Source organism: Bufo gargarizans, chromosome 4, assembly GCF_014858855.1.
Source record: "Bufo gargarizans isolate SCDJY-AF-19 chromosome 4, ASM1485885v1, whole genome shotgun sequence".
Lineage (NCBI taxonomy): Eukaryota > Metazoa > Chordata > Amphibia > Anura > Bufonidae > Bufo > Bufo gargarizans.
In genome coordinates this window covers 495,252,828-495,279,546 of record NC_058083.1, presented here as the reverse complement: position 1 = coordinate 495,279,546, position 26,719 = coordinate 495,252,828, and the positions used below count along the sequence as shown (strand labels likewise).

Sequence of the window (26,719 nt, the reverse complement as noted above, 5' to 3'; positions counted from 1 at the left end):
GGCGAAAAATACAGTGTGTGTATATATATATATATATATATATATATACAGACGTGGACAAAATTGTTGGTACCCTTTGGTCAATGAAAGAAAAAGTCACAATGGTCACAGAAATAACTTTAATCTGACAAAAGTAATAATAAATTAAAATTCTATAAATGTTAACCAATGAAAGTCAGACATTGTTTTTCAACCATGCTTCAACAGAATTATGTAAAAAAATAAACTCATGAAACAGGCATGGACAAAAATGATGGTACCCCTAACTTAATATTTTGTTGCGCAACCTTTTGAGGCAATCACTGCAATCAAACGCTTCCTGTAACTGTCAATGAGACATCTGCACCTCTCAGCAGGTATTTTGGCCCACTCCTCATGAGCAAACTGCTCCAGTTGTGTCCGGTTTGAAGGGTGCCTTTTCCAGACTGCATGTTTCAGCTCCTTCCAAAGATGCTCAATAGGATTGAGGTCAGGGCTCATAGAAGGCCACTTTAGAATAGTCCAATTTTTTCCTCTTAGCCATTCTTGGGTGTTTTTAGCGGTGTGTTTTGGGTCATTGTCCTGTTGCAAGACCCATGACCTGCGACTGAGACCAAGCTTTCTGACACTGGCTAGTACATTTCTCTCTAGAATTCCTTGATAGTCTTGAGATTTCATTGTACCCTGCACAGATTCAAGACACCCTGTGCCAGACGCAGCAAAGCAGCCCCAGAACATAACAGAGCCTCCTCCATGTTTCACAGTAGGGACAGTGTTCTTTTCTTGATATGCTTCATTTTTTCGTCTGTGAACATACAGCTGATGTGCCTTGGCAAAAACTTCGATTTTTGTCTCATCTGTCCACAGGAAATTCTCCCAGAAGCTTTGTGGCTTGTCAACATGTAGTTTGGCATATTCCAGTCTTGCTTTTTTATGATTCGTTTTCAACAATGGTGTCCTCCTTGGTCGTCTCCCATGTAGTCCACTTTGGCTCAAACAACGACGGATGGTGCGATCTGACACTGATGTTCCTTGAGCATGAAGTTCACCTTGAATCTCTTTAGAAGTCTTTCTAGGCTCTTTTGTTACCATTCGGATTATCCGTCTCTTAGATTTGTCATCAATTTTCCTCCTGCGGCCACGTCCAGGGAGGTTGGCTACAGTCCCATGGATCTTAAACTTATGAATAATATGTGCAACTGTACTCACAGGAACATCTAGTTGCTTGGAGATGGTCTTATAGCCTTTACCTTTAACATGCTTGTCTATAATTTTCTTTCTGATCTCTTGAGACAGCTCTTTCCTTTGCTTCCTCTGGTCCATGTCGAGTGTGGTACACACCATATCACCAAACAACACAGTGATTACCTGGAGCCATATATATAGGCCCAATGGCTGATTACAAGGTTGTAGACACCTGTGATGCTAATTAGTGGACACACCTTGAATTAACATGTCCCTTTGGTCACATTATGTTCTGTGTTTTCTAGGGGTACCATCATTTTTGTCCATGCCTGTTTCATGAGTTTATTTTTTTACATAATTCTGTTGAAGCATGGTTGAAAAACAATGTCTGACTTTCATTGGTTAACATTTATAGAATTTTAATTTATTATTACTTTTGTCAGATTAAAGTTATTTCTGTGACCATTGTGACTTTTTCTTTCATTGACCAAAGGGTACCAACAATTTTGTCCACGTCTGTATATACACACACACACACACTTCTCACAAAAAGTTAGAGATATTGGGCTTTCGCGAGAAATTTATGGAAAACGTAAAACGTTCACGCTACAGTGATATTAAATCACATACATTTAAGTAGAAGCAGCAATGGTGATTTCCTCATCTCAAATAATTTATATAAATACACATATAAAAAAATATAAAATACAAGCATAAAATTATTATACAAAATATATATTTACAAAAAATATAATTTTTCGTTTCCAACATACAGATTAATACTTCACAAAGAACACATAATATTGATAGATCACATTTTTGACACATTTCTTAAAGATAGATTTGCTTTAAACTGACCACAGGTTGTTATTGTAAAAATACAAATGGTGCATTCCACACGTCAAACGCAAAGAGAGGATGGCCGGGATGAAGAGTGATGAGGATATATATAAGTGTCTTTGAACTTGGAGACCTCACAGGATCAGGTTACAAACCCAGACTTGTCTTGTTAATAGATTATGAATTGGTCTGGGTGCAAGCTTGGTTATATTTATTCCTTTTGGTATATATATATTTTTTTATTTTATTTTTTCAGAGAAATTTTATGATGAAAATATAATGACATGTAAAATGATAAAAATTAGCAATCATATCATATTACATTTTATAAAATTTAAAAATAAACCTTTTGCCACTTTGCGATTCCAGATCAATGTTTTGCCGCTGCCTAAAGACAAATGGTGGTTTACCAGGACCGAGAGGTTGGCACAGCCTTACCTGATACATTCCTACGCCAATGTGTTTGGGCTCAATTTTCACCAGCTCAGCTAATGGATCTTGTACACGTCTTGCTATGGAAACTGAAAGACAGAATGGAAACACAAATGTTGTTTTATGTAGAGAACCTGCAGCATACAATTCTAGCCGAGTGAGATATCCACGTCCAGACTTCTTCATGTCACATTGATGCAGAAGGTTTGAAGGAGAAAAGTTTGTAGCGTGGTGCGGTGATACCTCGTACGAGTTATTTCAAATGTCTCGCGTTCCAAACTCTGAACCGGTTCCGACCTGGCTATAAGTGTTTCAGTCTGGTAAGACATTCCTCTTCTGAGGCAAACTAAAAGGACCGTCTTAAAAGCGTTGTCCCATTTGCGCATTTATGGTATATCAATAGCATTCGCCATAAATGTCTGATACGTGGGAGTCTCAGCTCTGGGACCTGATCCTAGCTCAAGAACATGGCCTTAAAGAGAATGAAGAGCATGCGCAGTGTCCTCGCCAGTCAATGTAATGGGACTGCTGAAAAAAGGAGAGCCAGCACTTGGCTATTTTCAGAAGTCCCCTACCAATGAATGGAAAAAGACGTACATGTGCAGCGCGCTCTTCATTCGCTGTGTCCACAGGCGAACACCCTTTTAGGAGTGTTTTTACTAGCTTTTTGGGCTTGTCAAAATGCTATGAATTTCGTGCTTTTTGTTCCTAGCCTAATTTAGTGTTTTTTTTTTTTGCTATTTTCTCTACTTTTTGGTCACTTTTTATTACATTTTTTGTGGCGACGGGACCATTTAGAATTTTTATTTTTTATTTTGCCGTATGGGAAGAATATTTTTATAGCTTAATAGTACGTGCGTTTGCGCACGTCGCAATACCCATGATGTGTAATTTTTATTTTATTGTGTACATATTTTTATTCACATATTGGCGGAAGGGAGGTGGATTTGATTTTTTTTCATTTTTACATTTAAAAAACAAAACAAAAACCACTTTTTTTAAAATGCCCGGCTGCTGATGTAAACGTACGTTGGACGGTTGGGAAATGGTTAAAAAACACCATGCCTACAGCATACTGGCCCAGATTTAAAGGGAACCTAATGGCAGCATAAAGTAGAGACGGGTGAGTTTATATCAGAGGTCTGTCATTTATAAGTTAAAAGTAAGTAGTTGCTGAGATCCAACATCACAATCATTGCAGACTGGGCCTGGAGAAGAGTCCTGGCCACCTGAGAAGAGTCCTGGTTATTCATGGATTCCTGCTCTCCTGCCTACCTGCTGATGACTGACAGTCTCCTACCTAGTTTTCTCCCTTTCTCTCTAGGAGAGAACTGCCAATCATCAGCAGATGGGCGAGAGAGCAGGAGATTAGGTATAACCAGGACTCTTCTCAGGTAGATTTGACTCTTCTCAAGGCCTGGGCTGCAATGATTATGATGCTGGTTCTCGGCAACACTTACTTTTAGCTCAGGAGTGACACACCGCTGACATCAGCATTTCTGTCACTATGCTATGCTGCCCTCAGTGAGGTCAACATAAAGTTGATGACAGGTTCCCTTTAATAATGTGTCTGTCTATAAAGTAGTATAAAATGGCGCATGTAGTGTTTTTACACTGTTTTCCGACATGCTGGATGAGGGATAGGGCATGGCAGAAAAGGGTGGGAAATCGGCAAGGTCTAAAATATGCGCAAAAATGGCACTACAATTCTGGCATAAAATTCAGTCTCAAAGTAAGACATCCAGTAGTTGGTAAAGAGTCAGAGAAAAGTGTCTGTCCCTGCGCCACATGCATCATCCAGCCTGAGCCCCTGTGATAAATCTGGTGCAGGTCTAGACGGCCAGGATTAGGAAATCTGCCCCATAGTGTATTCCTGAAGAACGCTTGGAGGTAATTTATTAAGACACACGATGGCTGGCGCTGTGCTTAGCAAACAATGAGCACCACAGCCGATTCAAACAGTTGATCAACAGCGGTGTCGAGAGTTGGACCCCCACAATCAGATATTGATGACCTATCTTCAGGACTTAAAAGCTAGAACCAGGCCCGTACCTCACCTGGATCCAAAGCTCTTCCAATTTACTGCTCCGATTGCTCTGCTAGATTTTCTTCAGGCTATCAGCGAAGGAGGCTTGTCCTTTCTGCTGAATCTCTCTCCTTGCAACTGACACGGCTTCTATCTGTAGACATGGGTAGTGGCAACTGAAGGATGGAACAGCATGCGCGACCACCTCAGCAGGTAGACGTGCACATTACTATACAGATTAAACTTAAGGGGGCGCTATTAAAATAAATAAAAAAAAGAATCTCTCACAACTGGAGAATTTTTGTAACAGAATGTAAAATGAAAGCAACTAGTGTTACTGAATTATATTAAAGTGACATTTAATGGTGGCATACCCCCATTTAAGTCCTGGACAACCCCTTTAATCCATTTATTTTCCTGCCCTTTTTAACATTTGATTAAAATATTTTACTAATTGAAACCTCAGCCACGAAATCCAAAACTCATTGCGGCAATTGTAACGGAAAAGTATATTTTAAACAGGAAAAGATGTGAACAAGAAATTTAAAGGGATACAAACGTAACAAAGCTCACAAAAAAAACATGCCCTCAATGAATTTCCTGCACATAGGCCGTTCCGTATGCAATCCAATTCAAACAAATAAGATTCTCGTCACGTATTGGAAGCCATGATTAATAAAGTGTTCCATTAAAGAAATCCCTGTGCGCAATATCTGTTCTAATCCAGAACTAAGAGCTTCACAGAATATTTGGAAAAATCAATAAATAAGCAAAACTTTTACACTTTCCTCCTATTGTGTAAGCAACGAGGGGTTTTATTGTGCAGCCTACTGCCCTACAGTACTCGGCGCTTCACTGCGCAGTGACTATGGGGGGGAACATATGAATTGTTCTAAACTTTACCAGATGTAAGATGATGTTAGATTAAGTTATTTAGTGTGTGCTACATGATTTTAGATTACATTAAATTAGCATGTTTGGAAGGAGCGTGGAGTAACGTGAGCGGTTCCAGCTTACACAAGACTGAGACTCTTTAACTCTCTAAGTCGAATATAGCAGAATCCGTCTAATTCGGAAAAGAGACCTTCATGCATGGTCGTAGAAAAAATTTTGCATTTCAAAAAATTCCCTTAAAATTCATTACAAAATCACCCTCAAGAGAGAATCATATCCCCCACACCCATTGCCCTGTGCTATGATGAAAGTCCATCATCCTTTTGGAAACCTTGACGTTCTCCATGGTCCATCAAATATTGGCCAGACAGAAGAAACTCAGAGAAGCACCGACTTGTATACAGCAAGGTCAGCGGCCATTGCTTTTTTTTTATAGGTAAAATTTACGATATTAGCAATGAACCTATAGCCCTCGGTATCTTTGACGAGTGGGGGGCAATCAAAGTAGCAGGAGGAAACCCAGACACAGGGAGAACATACAAACTCCACGCAGATGTTGGTCATGGTCAATGTTACCGAATTGTCCAGGATCCGGGTCAGCTCTTATACATCTCTGGCCCACACCTGACTCCAGGCCTGTTCTTCAGCACTGTGGCACCAGGTTGCCAAGGCAGATGTACCTGGAGATGATGTCATGGGCAGCACAGTTAAAACCAATACCTGGTCTGCAGACTTTGTCTGATTATAGGTTTCACGCTAGTCTCTCTCTGTTGAGCCTAGCTGCTTCCTGATTGCCTTATTCTTGCTGATCTTTAGGCTACATTCACACGAACAGGAAAAACGCTGTGTGACGGACATTTTCAGAATCAATAGAGGTATATGGGGCTATTCACAAGGCCATATTTTTGAACAGCCAGTGAATAGAATCCTCAAAAAATAGGACATGTAGTATTTTTGGTCGTTTTCACAGCCAGACAGACCCTATTGAAAATCAATGGGCCCATTTTTAACAGCCGTTTAGACCAGGAATGTCCAACCAGTGGCCCTCCAGCCCTTGCAAAACTACAACTCCCATCATGCCTGGACAGTCTACAGCTATTAGGGCATGCTGAGTAGTTTTGCAACAGCTGGAGGGCCGCAGGTTGAGCATCCCTGGTTTAGACAATGCAGAAGGACCTGCGCTCCCAGTGTGATGACTTAACCATGCTCTCCCAGTGTCTGAGAGCGCAGGTCCTTCTGCATTGAGAGAGGAGCGACTGTCCCTGCGAGTGCAAGTGGATGAGGTGGGTAAATATTTTTTTTAAACACAAGCAGAACTGGGGGGCACTAATGGGGGCATTATTAGTACTGGTAGCCACTAATGGTGCAGTCCTTATACTGGGAGGCACTAATGGGGGCATTCTTTATACAGGATGCGCACTATGGGGGTCACTATTCACAGTGGGGGGCATTATGGGGGCCATGTGACATCCAGGGGGCACTATGGGGAGGCATCGTGCATACTGTGAGAGCACTGCAGGGGTTGGGATATTAAAAAAGCCAATGAAATTCACCTGTTTTTAATGACGGCCATTAAAAACAAATGTGAAGCGGATTCAAAATGGCCGTAAAAAAAAATAGACAGAAAATGGTTGCACACTTGGATGCAAAATGGCCATGAAAAGCTGGCAGTGTGTCCATTTTTAATGGCAGTTTTTTTCATGTGAATGTAGCCTTAGGCTTCTCTCTGACCTGTTTCTTGCTTTCCTTCTTGGACTCCTGAAAGCGGGGGTTCCACGGCTTAGACTCCGGCTACTGCAACTGTCTCTGCTCTTTGGATTGCTAACACCTGTGGTTCCACGGCTCTAACCCCGAGTTGTTCAAGATTTTGTTACTCTCTCTGCCCTTGGATCGCCGGCACTTGTGGTTTCACACCTCTGATCTCGGCTTGCTTTGAACTTTGTCATTTTCTTAGACCCTGGTTCTTCAGTCGACCTCCTGTTGCTGGACGTTTGTAACTGCTATATCACCACTGCCAATCCGAGTAAGCGTGACATGGAATTTCACTGCAGGAAAGTCCATCCCATCTTACGGGTTGGGGGGGGGGGGGGGGTCACTGTGCGCGAAATGTCTAAAAGTGGTGTTCTACAATGCATAATCCCTTAGATCCAATGTTCCAGTTTAGCTTGGATCCATCACCACACAAAAAAAAAGGGTTGTCCTAAAAAAATATTCCACATTTTTCAAACCAGCACCTGCATCTGAATACTTTTGTAATTGTATGTAATTAAAAATGTATTATCGCCACTGAGTTATTCACTGAACTCTATCTGTATAGCGCCACCTGCTGTTTTTTCTTTTTCTAATTTGCCTGTCCTGCACATGCTTAGTTCTATCCTTCCACTGCCTCTAGCTGCACTAGACAGGACACGCCCTCTAAGAAAGGACACGCCCCCTGAGCTGTCAGCTTGAAATAAATCTAGCAGAAGAAATGAATGGGGAGATCTCTGGACCCATGTGAGGTTCAGGGCTGGTTCTAGCTTTGTTAGAAAGAGATTGTCATGTAGTATGTGATGGCTGATGATCATTTTTTACATTACTCATCTTTAAGGCAGAATACAGGCTGCAATAAACAGTGGTCTCTATTCTGCAGGTACATGATATAAAAGCTTGATAGGCAGTGCAGTCAATGCAGGAAAAACAAATGGGATAGAAGAAGCATATGACACGAGACCCATATCTTACGCACCCAGCCTTTACGACACGCTAGATCCCGCATACGCTAATATTTCCCCCAGTGTTCATATACATTACAGCCCTGGAAGTCACAGGCAGTTACATGTAAGATACACTGAAATTGGAGAAACTGATATTGACCTGTGGAGAAAGTGAAGGAAATCTTAGCTGAACTCAGACTCCAGGTGAAAGTGAACGCCACTCGCCGAGCCTCCGCTTTAACCCCTGAAGTCGTTTACGGGCCATGAGTTATGTATCTCCTCTTCTGTTCAATCACTTCATGAAGTGCACCTAAGGCCACCAGACCCTGAAATGTCTAAAAGCAGGCGCTCCACAACCACAGGACTCACAGAATGTTTATTTTCTACTAAAAGGGACCAACAAATGAGTGACTACAGAAAACATGTATTTTCCTAAATGTTTACCTGAATATCATTGCTACCACTATTTACATACAATTTAAAGGGACACTTTCATAAATTTTTTCCTTACAAAAAATGGGCGGATAGTTTTCTGGATATAATTTTTTTTTTTTTCACTCTATGTATTCTACTTACTGTCCAGTTTTCAAACCAACACCTGGATCTGAATACTTTTGTAATTGCATGTAATGTTGTATTAGCGCCACCTGATGTTTGTTCTTTTTCTTATTTCTCTGTCCGCCTTGTTGAGGTGGACGGACATGCTCAGTCCCATCCTTCAATTGCCTCCTAAGCTGTAATAGAGAGAACCGCAGCAGAAAGTAGACACCCCTTGAGCTGGAGCAGAAAGGACATGCACTCTGAGCTGCCAGCTTGAAATAGTATAGCCATTGAGTTATTCAATAAAATCTATCTGTATAGCGCCACCTGCTGTTTGCTCTATTTCTTATTTCTCTGTCCACCTTATTGAGGTGGATGCACGTGCTCAATTCCATCCTTCAATGGCCTCCTAAGCTGTGATGGAGCGAGAACTGCAGCAGAAAGGTGACGCCCCTTAAACTGGAGCAGAAATGGCATGCCCTCTGAGCTGCCAGCTTGAAAAAATCAATTGGATCAATGAATGGGGAGATCTCTGGACCCATGGGAGGTACAGGGCTGGTTCTAGCTTTGTTAGAAAGAGATTGCCGTGTACTATATGATGTCTGATTTTTACATTAGTCATGGGAGAACCCCTTTAGCTTTCTCAGTCAGATCATTCTCTGCAACGAGAAAAAGCCCCCTCTAGTGACTTCAAGGGGATTTGCTTGATTTTGATGGCCTATCCGCAAGATAGGTCACCAATATCAGATCAGCGGGGATCTACTACCCGATACCCCCAAACTAGCTGTTTGAGAAGTCCGTGGCGGTTCCGTGGGCGCCGTGGCCTCCTTGCAACTTACCAAGCACATCGCCATCCATTGGATATCTGCTGTGCTTGGTATCGTAGGTCAGCCCTATTCACTTAAATGGGATTGAGCTGTGCCTAGGCCTCATGAATGTGGCAAGGGTTCTGGGAGTCACACCCCCGCTGATCTCATACTGAAGACCTATCCTGAGGATAGGTCATCAATATTAAAATCTCGGGCATCCCCTTTAAATAGAGTATAACACATTTAATGAATTAATTGAATGCTCTTCTGTGGACATCCTTATCCAGGCCTATCAAGGGAACAATAGAGCTGTCATACTGTTATCCCTATTCTACACCTACTATTATCACAAGGATTACCCTTCAGATAACATGTTCCCCTGACAGTTACAGTAAACTGGCAAGGGACTACCTATCTATATTGGGGTTTTATCTCTCTGAGATGACTTCTACCATATTTTGTATTTAATGGCATAGTACTGCTGAAATGAAAAAAAAAAAACAACAATTAAAATCTGAGTTAAAAAAAAACAACTTTCTGATGGAAGGGTCTATTTAAAGGGCATCTGTCAGCACATTTGTACCTATGAAACTGGCTGACCTGTTACGCAGTCTATCAGACAAGTGATCAGAAGATTGCATGTTCAAGTCCCCAAAGTGGGTTAAAGTACAGTAAAAAAAAAATGTAAAAAAAAAAAATCATCCATTCCCAATTTTAAACATATTAAGAAATATGGTGCCTTTAAAAAATACAACCTGTTCTTCAAAAAAATAACCCTTCAGATGATTATGTGCATGAAAAATTTTAAAAAGTTGTGACTTTAGAAAGGTAGAAAATAAAATAAACTCAAACACAAAAATTGGCCCGATCCTTAAAAGGGTTGTCTCATCTCAAACAATTTACCCATTGTCTTATAGGTGTGGGATCCGCACCTATATTGGAGGAATCCGGTCCGGCCACCACTAAGCGCTATCTCCATAGAAGTGAGCGCACCGTGCATGACCGACCCACTGCTCCCATTTATTTCTATGAGCCCGACAGAAATAGCCAGGGCTCGGCTATTTTCGGCTGCCCCATAGAAAAATAAAGGACATGCACAGCACGTCCTCCAACACTTTAGGGGGCTCTGTTCTCGATATAGGTGCGGGTCCCAGCGGTGGGGGAATATCCTGGTGATGAAACAACCCCTTTAAGGGGTTAAAAGTGATGGTACATCCTCAGGCTAGGTCATTAATATTAAATCGGTAGGGGTCACATCACCTCAGCACCCTTGCGGATCAGCTGTTTGAAGGGGCCGCCACTTATTCTTTACCATACTCTGTACTTTTGGTAGCGGCTGTGCCTGGAAATTGCAGCTTGAATAGGATGAAGCTGCAGTGAGCTGCAATTCCAGGCGCAGCAGCAGTTACTAAATGTACAGAGCTGTGGCTGGTAAACAATGAAGGGGAACAGCACCTGCTGTAGAGCTATGGCCTCTTTATAGACAGCTAATCGGTGGGAGTTCTGAGAGTTAAACACCCTACTTCCCCCACTAATCTAATATTGATGGCTTATCCTAAGTACAGTGATCCCTCACTGTGATACAATGGCCTCAGGATACAATATTTACAACATACAGTGGTCTTTTTGACCCATCGTAAAGTCAAACTAGACTCCACATACAAGGTCTCAGCCTCAGATCCAACCAGTCATGGTCACTTCTCTGGTAAATTAGCTGCATTAGTTGCTACTTAGCAGCTATTCCTGTTATATGTAAGGACTTGCTTTATCTGTCTTAGTTATCTGCTTATCTTTCTTAAATCTTCATTTTCTCTTACCTTGAAAGACATTTTGGGTCTTTGGAACCAATTACTCAACTTACAATGGTTTCAACACAGAATGGTCTTCCTGGAACCAATTAATGTTGTAACTTGAGGGACCACTGTATAGGCAATTAATTTCATATTCCTGCATAACTCCCCTTACAATCACTAGAATGAAGTGATGGAGGTGATGCTGGAAAAATCGGACTATAAATTGTTGACTGAGCAACCTCCAAAAAAGGTGAGCAAGATCCGGTGTGCCGCCCCGCCCCTGCCCCATTTACTACAGTTAGTTCTTTCCAGAGACAGTCATCACCATCAAAATTTACACGTTTATTTAGCCACATACAAAATGCACACATTAATACCTAAATGTTCAGAAAATTAGGAGTTATCCTATATAAATCATCTGTGGATAGGTGATAAATATTGGATAGTTGGAGGAGGTGGAACTGCTAGGACCGCCCGTGATCCTAAGAACTAGGGGTCTTCAAGTCCCCTCTCTGAATGGGGCAGGAGTGCGCATGTTGGTCCGCCATTCCATTCATTTCTATGAGGCTGATGTACAGATTGTAGGTAAAGGGGTTTCCCGAGATTTTAATTCCGATAACCTATCCTCAAGATCTGATTGGCGGGGGTCCGACACCCAGGGCCCCCACGCTGATCAGCTGTTTGAGAAGGCACATTTGCTGGCAGCTTTTCTTAGGCCAGTGATGGCACATTCATCGGTTACGTGCACTAGGAGCAGCTCAGCCCCATAGAAGTAAAGGGGGCTGTGCTCCGATACCAAGCACAGCCGCTATACAATTTACGGCGCTGTAGTTTGTGAGCTGCGAGAAGGCCATGGCGCACATAGCAGCGCCGGTGCCTTCTCAAACAGCTGGCTCGGGTGTCGGATTTTTGGGAAAACCCTTTTAATGAACGGGTGCACCGACATGAGCACTAAAGTTCCAATCAGAGAAGGACTCGAGAACCCCTCGTTCTCAGGATCGTGGGAGGTCCCAGCAGTTGACCCCCCCCCCCCCCCATCTGACATTTGTGGACAGCTGATCAAACACCCCTTTAATGCTTTAATGGCAGTGTGTAGTGATCTCGCAGGACTGTGGCAAAAGCAGAACTGACAGTAGGATCGCTTAGTTCATCACCATTGAGCTGCACTGACTGTTAATAAACCTCTAAAGAACTCCTTTTAGAAAAAAAAAAAAACTGGTCCCGGTAGAGAGGAAAAAAAATAAAGCTTCCTCCCTACATAAAGGCAGAGAGAACAAACCGTGAAATGTTAGCGTAAAAAGGCGTCCTGCTTCACATACATTGCAATGAGCCTAGGCTTGAATGCTTATCCTGTTTGAGGGCACTTTGCAGCGCAATATTCATTAAAAGAAATCTTCAACTCTTGTCTACTGCAAAACTTTTAACTCCCTAAAAACATTCATTTTGTTTTTCAGCGTTTAATACAATTTTTTACCTATCAGTTTCCTATGAACCTCTATTACTGAAATGAATGGATTGCTGTATTAACCCTTTACGGCAACTGTATGTCTTTTGCCGTCCGCAAACCAGCGAGTCACAAAATACAGATACAGGCCATGTGCATCCCGCAATTTCCGCGGGCCCCATTGTCACAAGGCCTATTCTGGTATGCAAACCGGACAAGAATACGTCACGTTCCACTTTTTTTTTTGCGGGGCAACTGAATGGTCATACGGATGCGGACAGCACACGGTATGCATTATGTATGCATTTTTTGCGGCCGCACTGAAATGAATTGGTCCCCATCTAATCCTCAAGAAATGCGGATCAGATGCAGAATACAAACAGTGCATGAGGCCATAGGATGAGACCTATCTTGATAGTCAGAATGCAGTGATTTTTTTTTTTTAATCTCCGCATTTCAAAAGCCATAACTTTTTTATTTTTCCATATGGCCTGTTTTTATTTTTGCAGGATGAGTTGTATTTTTTAACAGCACTATTTTCTTGGAACACCACTATTGTTTGGGTTTTGTTTTTATGTCATTCATCGAGAATGATGATAACTTTTCCAGGTCAGTACGATTACAGAGATACCAAATTTCTGTAGTTTTTTTTTTTAAGCTTTTTCTACTTTTGCCCAATAAAAACAGCAATTTTTAAAAAAATAGTATGTGTCGCTGAATTCAAAGACTTTTTATTTTTATTTTTGCGTCTACGGAGCTGTGTGACTGCTTTTTTGCAGTTTTTGCAGGATAAGTTGTAATTTTCATTGGTTTATTCGGGGGCACATATGACATTTTGATCACTTTTTATTGCGTTTTTTGGATGGACGATAGAAAAAATAAACACGCAGATAAAGGGCTACGGTACTTTGCTACTTCAGCTTTAAACAATTCTGATTAGCAGGTAAGATGGCACGGGAGAGATAAAATTGTGCCTCAACTTTAAAAGGGGTTGTCTAGCTTGTCTTACTTTTTTTTTATTTCAACCCCTGCCTGCTGACCCAGCAGTGATGTTCCACTTGGGGACAAGCCACCACTGTGGGCAGTTATTGGCACGTGACCCCTCCAGTCCTGAAGTTTACAGGACGTGGACCGGAAGACCAGACACCTGGAAGGGGGCGGAGAGCAGCAGATGAGCATGGTTTTTACAGAGCTTCCGCAGACTGGGTTACAATTTTTAAAAAGTAAAAAACAAAACAAAAAAAACCTGGGCAACCTCTTGAAGCCCATTTCAAGGGTCAGTACAAACAGATCAGGATGTTGGTTTCAAAGACACACTGAGACATTCCAGGATGTCCGAGACAGAACGTTTCGCTCCATTTCATGAGATTTTGTTTGGACAATTCTGCTGTGAACAGATCCACTATTTGACCCAATTGTGAAATATGGTTTTGACTGTTTCATTTGCATTTCTTTGACCCCTGCCCACAAAAATAGACGTTTGTATGAGGCGCTTCCTGAACCCCTGAGGAGCTTCTGTATAACTACCCCCCCCCCATACATTTTTAATAACTCTCATAAATAATGTTTGTTTCTTAGAAAAGCAGAAGAAAAATAAAAACAAGCACAATAAAAAGGACGATGGCCGTCAGAATGTCGCCTCGTATGTTTCATCACCCCGGTCTGCCAGCTCCAAGAATATGGCGTGTTTGAATGGTTTAGTACCATCAGGGGGTACAGCTGCCAGGATAAAATACATTCCCAACATAAGGACAGGAACATAACGAGGCAGCATTGAGATGACTTGTTTTCTCCCTCTGATGGCTCGCCAGGGCAAACATTTAACAGGTTTGGCAGGCTTGCGCAGCGCTGGCCGGTATAACTGGCATATTGTATGAGAGCGTGAAGGAAATCTTACTAAATAAAGAGCGCAACTTTTATTTGCTTCATGTATGTAATTACTGGAAAAATTGATCCCACTTCCAAAATGACTCCGAAAGAAAACACCAAACCTGGCCTGTCAGTGGTCCCTTACAAAGGGCTGTTTTCTATTTTCAGCATGCAAACCTGATGCAAAAATACACTTCACGAGTGCCTTTAATTGAAAGTGCTACTCCAAACTGGGCCGTCCTCTAAGATTTAACTCTTATCTAGTAAAACCGGACTTGCAGACATTACATACACTAAAAAAACTACACCAAAAAAGCAACAAGGCTAGAAACAATTTAGTCTGTGCGTTCTGAAATAGAAGACTTAGGCTCCAAGAGGATGATGGGATTCAATGCTCTCTACGTCAAAGGGAACATGCCACGAAACTGAAAAATCATCCTCCCGATGCTGGAAAGATGTGTACCCCTATTAATCATTTCACACTAGGTAACCCCCCCCCCCCCCCCCCCTGCAGATCCATCTATAAGGAATGTTGAGGAACCATGACAGACTTGAGACCATAACCTCCTATTTCTTGAGAAGTTTCTACTCGTATTGGAATGCTGGGGGTTCTAGAGCTGGATCCATGAGATGAAAGGGATGGCTTAAAAAAAAAAATATATGGGTTTGTGAAGATGACAACAACACCTATAAATCAACCACATCACAATAGGTACTTTTCGTGCCCATTTTCTCCTCCAAATATAACTTCAAGGGGTTGTGCACTAATATCCAGACGTCTCAAACTGGCGGGACCGGCATTGGTGATCATACTTACCAGGTCCCAGCATATTCACTCCCCGGCCTCCGCTTCTCGTCTTGGGTCCCTCCATGTAAACTTTCTGTTTGACGTCGCTGCAGCCAATCACTGGTCACTGCTCTCTTTGCGTCATTTCAAATAGTCACATGACACGAGGGGAGCAGACCACCACTGCAGCCAATGATTGGCTGCAGCAGCGACAAACTGGAAGTTTATATGGAGGGATTTAAAAGAAGCAGAGGAGGCTGGGTAGTGAACAAACTGGGACCTAGAACCAGGAAAGTATGTGGGTCCTGTCAGTCTGAGCGGTCTGGGAATTAGTACACAACATCTTAAAAAATTTTTTTTTTTTTATATTGATGGCCTGTCGTTAGACCATCAATATTAGATCACTGGGGATCAGACTCCCGGCACCTCTGCCGATCGGCTGACTGAAAGGGCCATGCACTGTTTACCAGGTACAGTCAATACATATTGTAGTGGCAGTTCCCGATGCTGCAAGGGTGCCCTACTATGAACACAGGCCATCAATATCAAAGTCCAGGAAAGCCCCATTAAAAAGTAACAGATCCTTGCTTCATCTTGGCACCATATTAATGCGTTTTTAGCCCCAAAAAATTGAAAAAAGAATACAGTGACCCGGTACACACTCAGATTGGGTCACTGTCACTAGTGGGGTTCCTCAGGGGTCAGTATTGGGCCCTATTCTCTTCAATATATTTATTTATGATCTTGTAGAAGGCTTGCATAGTAAAGTATACATTTTTCGCAGATGACACTAACCTGTGTAAAGTAATTAACACTGAAGTGGACAGTATACTACTACAGAGGGATCTGGATAGATTGGAGGCTTGGGCAGATAAGTGGCAGATGAGGTTTAACACTGACAAATGTAAAGTTATGCACATGGGAAGGAATAATGCAAGTCACCCGTACATACTAAATGGTAAAACACTCGGTAACACTGACATGGAAAAGGATCTAGGAATTTTAATAAACAGCAAACTAAGCTGCAAAAACCAGTGTCAAGCAGCTGCTGCCAAGGCCAATAAGATAATGGGTTGCATCAAAAGGGGCATAGATGCCCATGATGAGAACATAGTCCTACCACTACCAAAAGACGACCGAGGGGAGATCTAATTGCTATGTATAAATATATCAGGGGTCAGTACAGAGATCTATCCCATCAGCTATTTATCCCCAGGACGGTGACTGTGACGAGGGGACATCCTCTGCGTCTGGAGGAAAGAAGGTTTGTACACAAACATATAAGAGGATTCTTTACGGTAAGAGCAGTGAGACTATGGAACTCTCTGCCTGAGGAGGTGGTGATGGTGAGTACAATAAAGGAATTCAAGAGGGGCCTGGACGTATTTCTGGAGTGTAATAATATTACAGGCTATAGCTACTAGAGAGGGGTCGCTGATCCAGGGAGTTATTCTGATTGCCTGATTGGAGTCGGGAAGGAATTTTTTTCACCTTGTGAGTGAGGAAAATTGGCTTCTACCTCAGTTTTTTTTTTTGCCCTCCTCTGGATCAACTTGCAGGATAACAGGCTGAACTGGATGGACAAATGTCTTTTTTCTGCCTTATAAACTATGTTACTTATAATACAATTTGCTCTTGTCAGACAAGCAAAGGGTTTCTAAATTTGCATGAAAGGCCGTCAGTATCATGTCAGTTGGGGTACCTACAGCTGATTGGTAAGGGGGCCGAGGGTCAGCCTCCCACCGATCTGATATTAATAAATTATCCTAAGGGCGGGCCATTAATATTGTTATCTCGGAAGGCCCCTTTAAAGAGATTTTTTAAAGGGAATCTGCCACTAGTTGCACGCTGCCCTAAGGCTAAATTCACACGTTGCTGATTTTTGTGAGAATGAAACCTGCATCAAATCCTCACGAAAATTTGCACGTAAATACGCAATGAAATGTGTGGATTTTCTAGCAAAAGTGACGATTGTGGCTCGGATTTTATTGCGGAACGGCAACAAAATCCAGAAGTAGCCCATTCTGTCATGTGGATTTAAGTGGAAAAAATCTGCGTCAAATCTGCACGCTAACCACAAAATAATAAACACAATGCAGATTTCAAATAGAAGTCCACAAGAAAAAATCAGTACAAAAAAAAATCCACAACATGTTCACAATGTGAGTAAAACTCTACTGACTTAAGCTCTGGCGTACTTGCGTGCAGATTTGCGATAGGAATTCTGCATCTTAAATCCGCGCTGTGTGAACTTAGATTGAAAATGGTGACAAATCCTCTTAACAAAAACCGTGGGTCACTTACTTGAAAGGACCCCGGCGTTTGATAAAATCTGTACAGAACAGCTCCAGTGTGACCCTATGCTGGAGTGATAGCACAAGCTTAGGAGTCCTCATATATATCTACCAGCTCTACCTTCCCACCTGTCGCTGATCACTATAGGATTTAGGTGCTTCAGAGATACTGACCATATACCTAAGAAAAATTCTTAAATGAAAATACTGTTATTATGTAGGATAATAAAATATTATATAGAGTAAGGCAGAGCTTGCCCTTCCTCGTCCAATGGGCGCTGCAAGAATAGATGTAGATACGGAATATCTGGAGGAGATCCATGCTGCATGTCAAGCCCTGAAGTCCATGTTGAACACAGCTAGGTATATACAACCTCCGGGGTCCTAAAGAAAACTTCTGGGATCCATATGGAGTCGTGTCTATTTTAAACCCCCCCATATGCTGTATTAAAGGAACGTAAGAGCAGACCGACCACAAGGAGCCTATCGATGAAAACGCTGTGCGATCTACAGGAGTCCTGTGGTAGAGCAGGAGGAGCTGAGCCGATTGATATATAGTTGTATGGGAAAAGATTCAGTAAAACTTGTAATTTTTTCATTTAAATTTCTACTTAGGAGTCATGTGACAAGTTGTCAATTACTGAGTAGGACCGCCCACTGGACTCCTGAGCAGAGATTTCAATAAATAGTGAAGTTGTATTAAATCTTTCCCCACAAAACTATATATCAATCCGCTCAGCTCCTCCTGCGCTATAACATGCTGCCTGCAGATCAGACTGCACATTCAATGTGACAGGTTCCCTTTAAATCTATGACACGCTCCATAAACATACACTTCTGAGAACATTGACTAACCTAGTGGTGTTCAACATGGGCTTCACTTGCAGCATATAACTCCACCAGATAGTCCGTATCTATTCACCCCTCTACGCATACACTATATGTACCCATATGCAATAGGGTATATACACATTGATGCACAAATATACACACATGTGCTGACATATAACAAGTGTCACTCCTTGCTGACATATTTTGGGAGTGATTGGTTGTGGTGCAGGACAGAAAGAACAGAGGAACCATCCAAAAACCAGCTCTCCTGTTCTCCATGGGAGAGTTCGGTGGGATGTCTCATGAAGACAGTCCCTTTCTGTTCTCTAATCCCCAGCGATCACCTCTGGAGAAAGCTGCAGCGGGCCAAACCCTTTTATTAAATGTGTTTTATTGAGAAAATGCAGTTTACAAAGTACACAAGGTAAAGAAACCCGGCCGTGTACATATCCGCACACAGTCATCGATAACGGGGCAACTGTAAGTATCCAAACAGAGTCCGGAAATTTCCAGGAAACCTCCATTTATTATTATAGCGCACAGCATTAAATAATTAACATGGCATAATCAGCAAGGCAAAGGTGGCTCACACAAGGTGTCATAGGCCGAGGTCAGAGGTGAGACACACCGATGTCCCCAGACCTCGCGACACTTCTCCGGGCGTTCTCTATTTTTATATACCATTTATGTTAAAGAGCATCTGTCAGCAGTTTTGTACCTATGACACTGGCTGACCTGTTACATGTGCACTTGGCAGCTGAAGGCATCTGTGTCGGTCCCATGTTTATATGTGTCCACATTGCTGAGTAAAGTTTTAATATATGCAAATGAGCCTCTAGGAGCAACGGGGGCGTTGCTGTTACACTTAGAGTTTGTGCTCTCTGTGCGACTGCTGCGCCCCCTGCACTTTTTTTGACAGGTCCAGGCAGGGTAAACGTCATCACACCTGACCCTGTCAATCAAAGTGCAGAGGGCGCAGCAGTTGCAGAGAGAGCAGAGCCTCCTAGAGGCTCATTTGCATACATTAAAATATAATTTTTCTCAGCAATGCGAGCACATATGAACATGGGACCAACACAGATGCCTTCAGCTGCCAAGCGCACATGTAACAGGTCACCAGTGTCATAGGTACAAAACTGCTGACAGATGCCCTTTAATAGAAGTCGTAATTAAAAATATCTTTCCCATGTACTAAAGATGGGGGTCGTGGTCCCATCCACCTCATAGTGATAACCGTATAGGCAAAAAAGTGCAGTAAAATACGGCTTCAGGTGTGCATGCAGATGGGGACAGGATTTGGGTAAGGAGAGTAGTTGAGGATAGGTCATCAGAAAAACTATCTCGGAAAATCCCTTTAAATATTACCCTCATGATAAATAACCCACTCCCCCCCCCCCCCTCCCCCCTCACAATGGCTTTTGTCCATGTGAATGTGTCTGGTACTGCAACTCAGCCACAGGTCGGCAACTTGAATGGTGCAAGAATAGACACAGCTGCGCGCACTTGGACAGCGCTGTGTCGGGTACTGCAATGAGGGGACTATAGTAATGAAAAACTCATTCTGCAGCTCAGACCCCACTGACCAAGCATTAAAGAGGTTGTCTCCCCTCAAACATTGGTGGCATATCACTAGGATATGCCAACAATGTCAGATAGGCGTAGGTCCCACCTCTGGGATTCGCTCCTGTCCCCAGAACAGACCCCTGAAAGTGAAGAAGAGCACACGCTGCAAGCTTGGCCACCCTCCATTTACTTCTACAGGAGTTCCAAAAATAGTTGAGTGCTGGTTCTGCTATTTCCGGCAGTCCCATAGAGGCGAATGGAGAGGCGGCCATGAATAAACAGTGCGCTCTCCACTTCTATGGGACTTTCGAAAAGAGCCGAATAAACCTGCTCGGCTATTTCCAGAACTCCCCTAGAAGTGAGTGGATAGTACACTACGCATGCTCGGTGCGCTCTTATTCGCTTTGGGGGCCCCGTTTTGGAGATGGGCGTGGGTCTCAGAGTTGGGACCCGCACCTATCTTACATTGGTAGGGATATGCCACCAATGTGCGAGATTACACAATCCCTTTAAATCACAGAGGTTGCCTGTGTAAACAAATTTTTTGTCAAAAGGGCTAGGAAGGGTTAAAAATAATCAATACTCTCTTCACCAATGCCTCACTACTTATGCTGCGACATTGCTCTAGTTCCCGCTGCTCTTCACTTCCTGATCCCAGCTCGACACGTAAGATATGGCAGGGAACGCCCGGTCTGCCAATCAGTGACTGAGGCGAGTCACTACTGCAGCCATTGATTGGCTGCAGCGAGTAGATAGTTCCAGACATTTCCTGTGTCAAGCCGGGACCAGAAAGAGAAGAGCAGCACCGGAACAGAAGAGGCGAGGGATTGGTGAGTGAGCAATGACACACACCTATACAAACCACCGGCATGGGCGAGTGACGGAAGGCAACAAGTTAGCACATTTTAATGTTACCTGCACTTCGTAGATTAGGGTCTAGGTCTGGCATCTCCTTGGCAGCTTCCGGGCTCACGCTGTAGATTGATGCCCCTGCTTCATTAGTAATGCTGTAACATGAAGGAAAACGGTGCATTAGTTAACATGGCTTCTATAGGACAGATCAAATGGTTGCTGAACGGCCCTTTCGGACCCAGTCTCTTATCATCGTCTTGTTCTGGACCTGCGAAACCACTTGTGGTCATCAGGGAGGGAAGCTGTTACTGTTCAGCTATTTTCCAGGTTTCTGGATTTAAGGTGGTCCATTACAGACAGGAATTCACCCTCTAAACTGAACTGATTTGTTTGTACATGCTAAAGAAATGTCTACAGAAATAGAAGTCAAATATAAAACATAAATAATGATAATGCAATAATATTATAACAAATTACAATATAAATTAAATAATATTTATAATAATCTAAATAATATGAATGATAACAATAATAAGCTACGTAAATTACAAAATAACATGTAATATAATAAATAACATACATAATAATATCTAACAATAAACAATATAAAATATAAAAAATAGACTTAATTTAGTACATAATAATAAAATACGTATAGTAATACATAGACAGATCTATATAAGAAATAATAAAATATCTAAAATCTAATAATAATCATAATAATATACCAAGTAATGGATGTTATTAAATAATATATAATAAAAACTATAAAAAATGTAATGTATAATAGAAATAATTATATATATATATATATATATATATATATATCATATATAAAACAATATAAATAATAATATAGCAAATCTAGTAAATAATATACATACAATATTATAATACAATAACCCAGTGATGGCGAACCTATGGCACGGGTGCCAGAGGCGGCACTCAGAGCCCTCTCTGTGGGCACCTGCGCCCTGGAAAAAGTCTATGATGTACCAATATGCTTTAGATTTTTCTTGCCATTCATCAGCGCGGGACACACTATGAACAGCACAGGCAGGACACTGAATGTAGGCTATTAAGCTATTATAGCTAAATGATAAAGTACATGGAAGATATACTATATTGGTATTCAGGTTAAATTGCCGTGTTGGCACTTTGCGATAAATAAGTGGGTATTTGGTTGCAGTTTGGGCACTCGGTCTCTAAAAGGTTCACCATCACTGCAATAACCTATATAATAAATAATATATCTAAAATCTAATAATACAAAAATTAATACAAATCACTTGTCTACACTAATATATTAAATCTATGTAATCCAAGTAATAGCAACCATCAATTACGGTCATATAATATAAGAAATAATATACATAATAACAACATTTGAAAATAAATTGAAATCTAATAAAAAAAAAAATAATATATATATATATATATATATAATAAATAATAGTAATAAAATACATATAGTAATATATTAAAACATTAAAAATCGAAATAAATAATATATCTAAAATGTAATATATTATAATATAATAATAAATACAAAATCATATAAAACAATATAAATAACATATCAAATCAAATATCATACATCTAATACAATAAAAATCGACATAAATAATATATCTAAAAAAATTATATACAGTATATCATTTGTCTACAGTAATATATTAAATCTATATAATACAGGTAATACCAAACATTAATCACTGTCAGCATTATAGCCACACGTTCAGGTTTCCTGTTAAAATTTTGAAAGCCAAAATCTGGAGTCAATAAAAAAAAAAATAGAAGTCGTATCTGTCCTTTATACTTTCTCTCCTTTTATGATTCACTCCATATTTTTGCTTCAAAAACTGCATCAGGAAACCTGACCGTGTGTCTGTACCCTTAAAATCTCCAATTCTCCTCGCTCCAGGCACGTTATATTAGGTTATAAGACATCAGGCAAGGAACTCCGAGCTGCAATAGACATTATTGTCAGGGCACCGATCCAGACTCATGTAACTAGCATACGGGGATCAGTATTCCAGATATATGGACACCGGCATCTAGTAAAGTGCTGTATGTGAGGAGATGTGTAAAAATCTACGTTGTGAGGATCAAAACCAGGAGAAAATGGAAACACTGTAGAAGTGTATTAAAAGGCACTGGTTCAGGCCGTTTTCACATGGCAAAATACAACATATTTCATCCCTTGACAGTGACGCCGATCCTCAGGATCTGACATCCCGTACCCCCACCGATCAGCTGTTCTGCACAGCTCCATTCATTGCCAGCTGGTAACTGCAGCGCTGCAGCCATTCACTTCAATGGGTTGGAAAATCCCTTCAAGCTCCATAATACTCTTCAAAAACAGCTTCCCGTTGTTTTCAGTGGGAAATATGAACCATAATTCACATGGCGTTTATTTTTACGCCGCTATTTTCAAATACATGTCACATGCCTGGAGAGTTTAAGAAGCCGATTTTACCAAAATACTCTCCGTATACCATCGTTTGCTATTTGTAGGTACTTTACGCAGCTGAAAATGGAGAAAGAAGAGTGCACCAAAAAACCTGCCGGGGTTCCAGAGGCCGATTTCTCTTCCATAATTCATATTTTTCAGCCTCAAAATAATGCTGTGTGAATGCAGCCTCAGGCCTCTTTCACAAGAACGATACGGATTAGGTCCGGATGCGTTCAGTGAAACTCGCACCATTTTGCAAAGGAAGTTCCGTCAGTTTTGTCTGCGATTGCGTTCAGTGGTTCCGTATTTTTTTTTTTGCGCGGGTGAATTGCGCATTGATGCATTTTTCACGCGCGTGATAAAAAACGGAATGTTTACAAACAGCATCTCTTAGCAACCATCAGTGAGAAACGCATCGCATCCGTACTTGCTCCGGATACAATGCGTTTTTCACACAGCCACGATTCACTTCTATGGGGCCAGCGTTACATGAAAAACGCCGAATATAGAACATGCTGCATTTTTTCACACAACGCAAAACTGATGCATGAAGAAAAAACACTCATGTACACAGACCCATTGAAATGATGGGGGCAGGATTCAGTGCGGGTGCTATGCGTTCACGTCACGCCTTGCACCCGCGCGGGAAAACTCGCTCGTGTGAAAGGGGCCTTAGAGTTGCTTGGTCTCTGAAGCAGACAAAGGAATGTAAGGGGGGGGGGTTCTGGTTTTTCTTTTGCGGGACAAGATGCAGTTTTTTGCCACCATTTTAGTGCACATTGGGGGAGATTTATCAAAACTGGTGCAAAAGAAAGCTGGCTTAGTTTCCCCTCACAACCAATCAGAATTCACCTTTTATTTTCCAAAGGAGCTGTGAAAAATGAAAGGTGGAATCTGATTGGTTGCTATGGACAACTAAGCCAGTTTTACTTTACACCAGTTTTGATAAATCTCCCCCTACAAATTTTATTCATATTTGGGGGAGATGGGGAAAAAAATTCAACTTTTCCTTTTTTTTTCTCTGCAATTTCTTTATGCACTTTTTTACCAGTCGTTAAAAAAACCAGCTACAGTATAAATACACCAAAACCAATTATATATATTTTTTTTTTTTACTTGTAATACTTTTTACGGTTTATGGAGGGAAAAAGTCCATTTTTGTGCCGCCTCATACTGAGTCGAAACTTTTTAAATTTTCCATTTACATTGCCGTATGGGCTTGTTGGCTTGTGAGATAGGTTGTTGTTTTTCTTTTCATCATTTAGGGCTCATGCACGCGACCGTATGACTTTTTCTGTGTTTTGCGTGCCGTTTTTAACGGATCCGTATTTCCGTTTTTTGTTTTAGTAGTGTTTCCGGTTACATTCCATTTTTCCGTATGGCATATACAGTATACAGTAATTACATAGAAAAAAATTGGGCTGGGCATAACATTTGCAATAGATGGTTACGCAAAAACGGAATGGATACGGAAGACATACGGAGTACATTCCGTAGGTGTTCAGTTTTTTTTTTTTTTTTGCAGACCCATTGACCTGAATGGAGCCACGGAACGTGATTTGCGGGCAAAAATAGGACGTTCTATCTTTGAACGGAAGGGAAAAACGGAAATGGGGAAACGGAATACACTTCAGTTTTTTTTTTTTTTTGCTGACCCGTTGAAATTAAAGGTTTAATATAAGTAACGCATACTGAACTAAAAAAAGTCCAGTATGCTGAACGCAAAAAACGCTTGTGTGCATGAGCCCTTAGTGGTACGCTACACACGATTAATTGCTTTCTATATTTTGGGGGTAATGAGCCTAATGTGCTTTTTACTATGAGTCGTTTAGATACAATATATCTATTTTCTTTGCTATTTTTGAAACAATAAACTAATTTTAAATGCAAAAAAAGATTTACATTGGAGGCATTTTTTTTAGCTTTATACCATTTTACTGTAAAGAAAATGTATTGTCCGACTTGGGGACTTTTGAAGCTGCGATCAGGACTTGATCTCAGAACTGAGGTGCAGGGTAATAAATCATGTCCTTTAAATCACCTACAATTCGGATGTTGCCCTTCCTATAAGAGCAAATCTCATTTGTAAAATCCACAGATGAGCTGTAAAAGTTGTGACATTCAATTCAGAAGTATTGGTTCACGTTGGTGCACATCTCTGCACATGATCAAGCAAAAATCAAAAAAAAAATGTCAAAGCGCATCTACATTCATTTTAGGAACCGTAGTGAATTCCTTGCTCAATGCGCTCTCCGGACGACTTTCCGTATAACTTGCCACAGCTCTCGGAAGCAACCAAGAGATTGCAAGTGGTTAATACGCTATGCGGCTTAATAACTTCAAGTGTAACACTAGCACCACCTAGTGGGCACTCGCCTGAACAACACCAGAATCGCAAAAAAAAATAATGTTCCATCTCCTAGACAATTACATAGTGTCAAGAAGAGGATGCCAGGTAATGACTTCCAAATGAGTGGCTTAGACAAAATCTACCTGCTACAAAGTGACAAGTCACTCAGTTCCTGGTAATTTCATTTCACCTTCTTGCGGCTTCCAGACTACTCTCAACACATGACTATTATTTGCTTGTGCACAAAAGGACAGAACACTTTCAGTAGAAGACAAAAAAAAAAAAATGGCTATATTTAAAGTGAAAATCTGAACCTGAAAAGGTCATTGCCGTGTGAAAAAAGTAAAAAATAAAATAAAATGTCTGTACAGATTCAATGGAAAGAGGCCGCTTACAGGTTCAGGATTTGATCTTACTGCGCCAAAATTCTCATCAAATCCACTAACATTCTGCATAAACTGGGACTTCTGTTTCCTTTCACGAGTCCTTCTCTGACTATGAGGGTCCTCTCATTGTAAGGGCTCATGCACACGAACGTAGGCGGGCAGCCCGCAAAACCGTCCGTGTGAGCGCCGTATCACGGATGTGGGCCAATTCACTTGAATTGGTCGGCAATCTGGGAGATACGGTGCGGTTCAGAACGGAGGCTCGGATCGGAAGCACTACAGAGTGCTTCCGTGGGTTTCCTGTCCGTGCCTCTGCACCACAAAAAAGTAGTGCATGCACTACTTTTTTACAGGTGTGGACCGTCAGATGCAAATCGCAGACCCCTTTCAAGTGAATGGGTCCACATCTGCAGACGGCGGGCACGCGGTCGGTGCCCACGCATTGCAGACCGCAATTTGTGCACCAAGAGGCAAGGCCAGCACCTCGGGACTAGGTCATCAATATCAGATCAGCGAAGGCCGACTCCCAACACCCCCGACAATCAGCTGTTTGAAGAGAACGCAGTACTCGTACGAGAGCTGCCTTCTATTCACTGTTTACCTGCTTGCTGTCAACATTGTAGCGGTAATCAATGTAATTACAGCTTCGCATTCTCTTCAAACAGCTGATCAGCATGGGTTCTGGGAGTCGGGC

General features: G+C 41.6%; 1 protein-coding gene across 2 annotated transcripts in view; it reads right to left on the bottom strand.

Moving 5' to 3' along the window:
* Positions 1 to 26,719, bottom strand: part of SRBD1 (S1 RNA binding domain 1) — a 204,828-nt gene that overhangs the window by 102,118 nt on the left and 75,991 nt on the right. For both annotated transcript variants that reach the window (XM_044289689.1, XM_044289690.1), the window contains exons 16-17: positions 20,898 to 20,989; positions 2,443 to 2,525 (exon numbers count right to left, since the gene is read on the bottom strand). In XM_044289689.1, the coding sequence (XP_044145624.1) occupies positions 2,443 to 2,525; positions 20,898 to 20,989 (175 nt within the window). The remainder of the gene's footprint in view (positions 1 to 2,442; positions 2,526 to 20,897; positions 20,990 to 26,719) is intronic.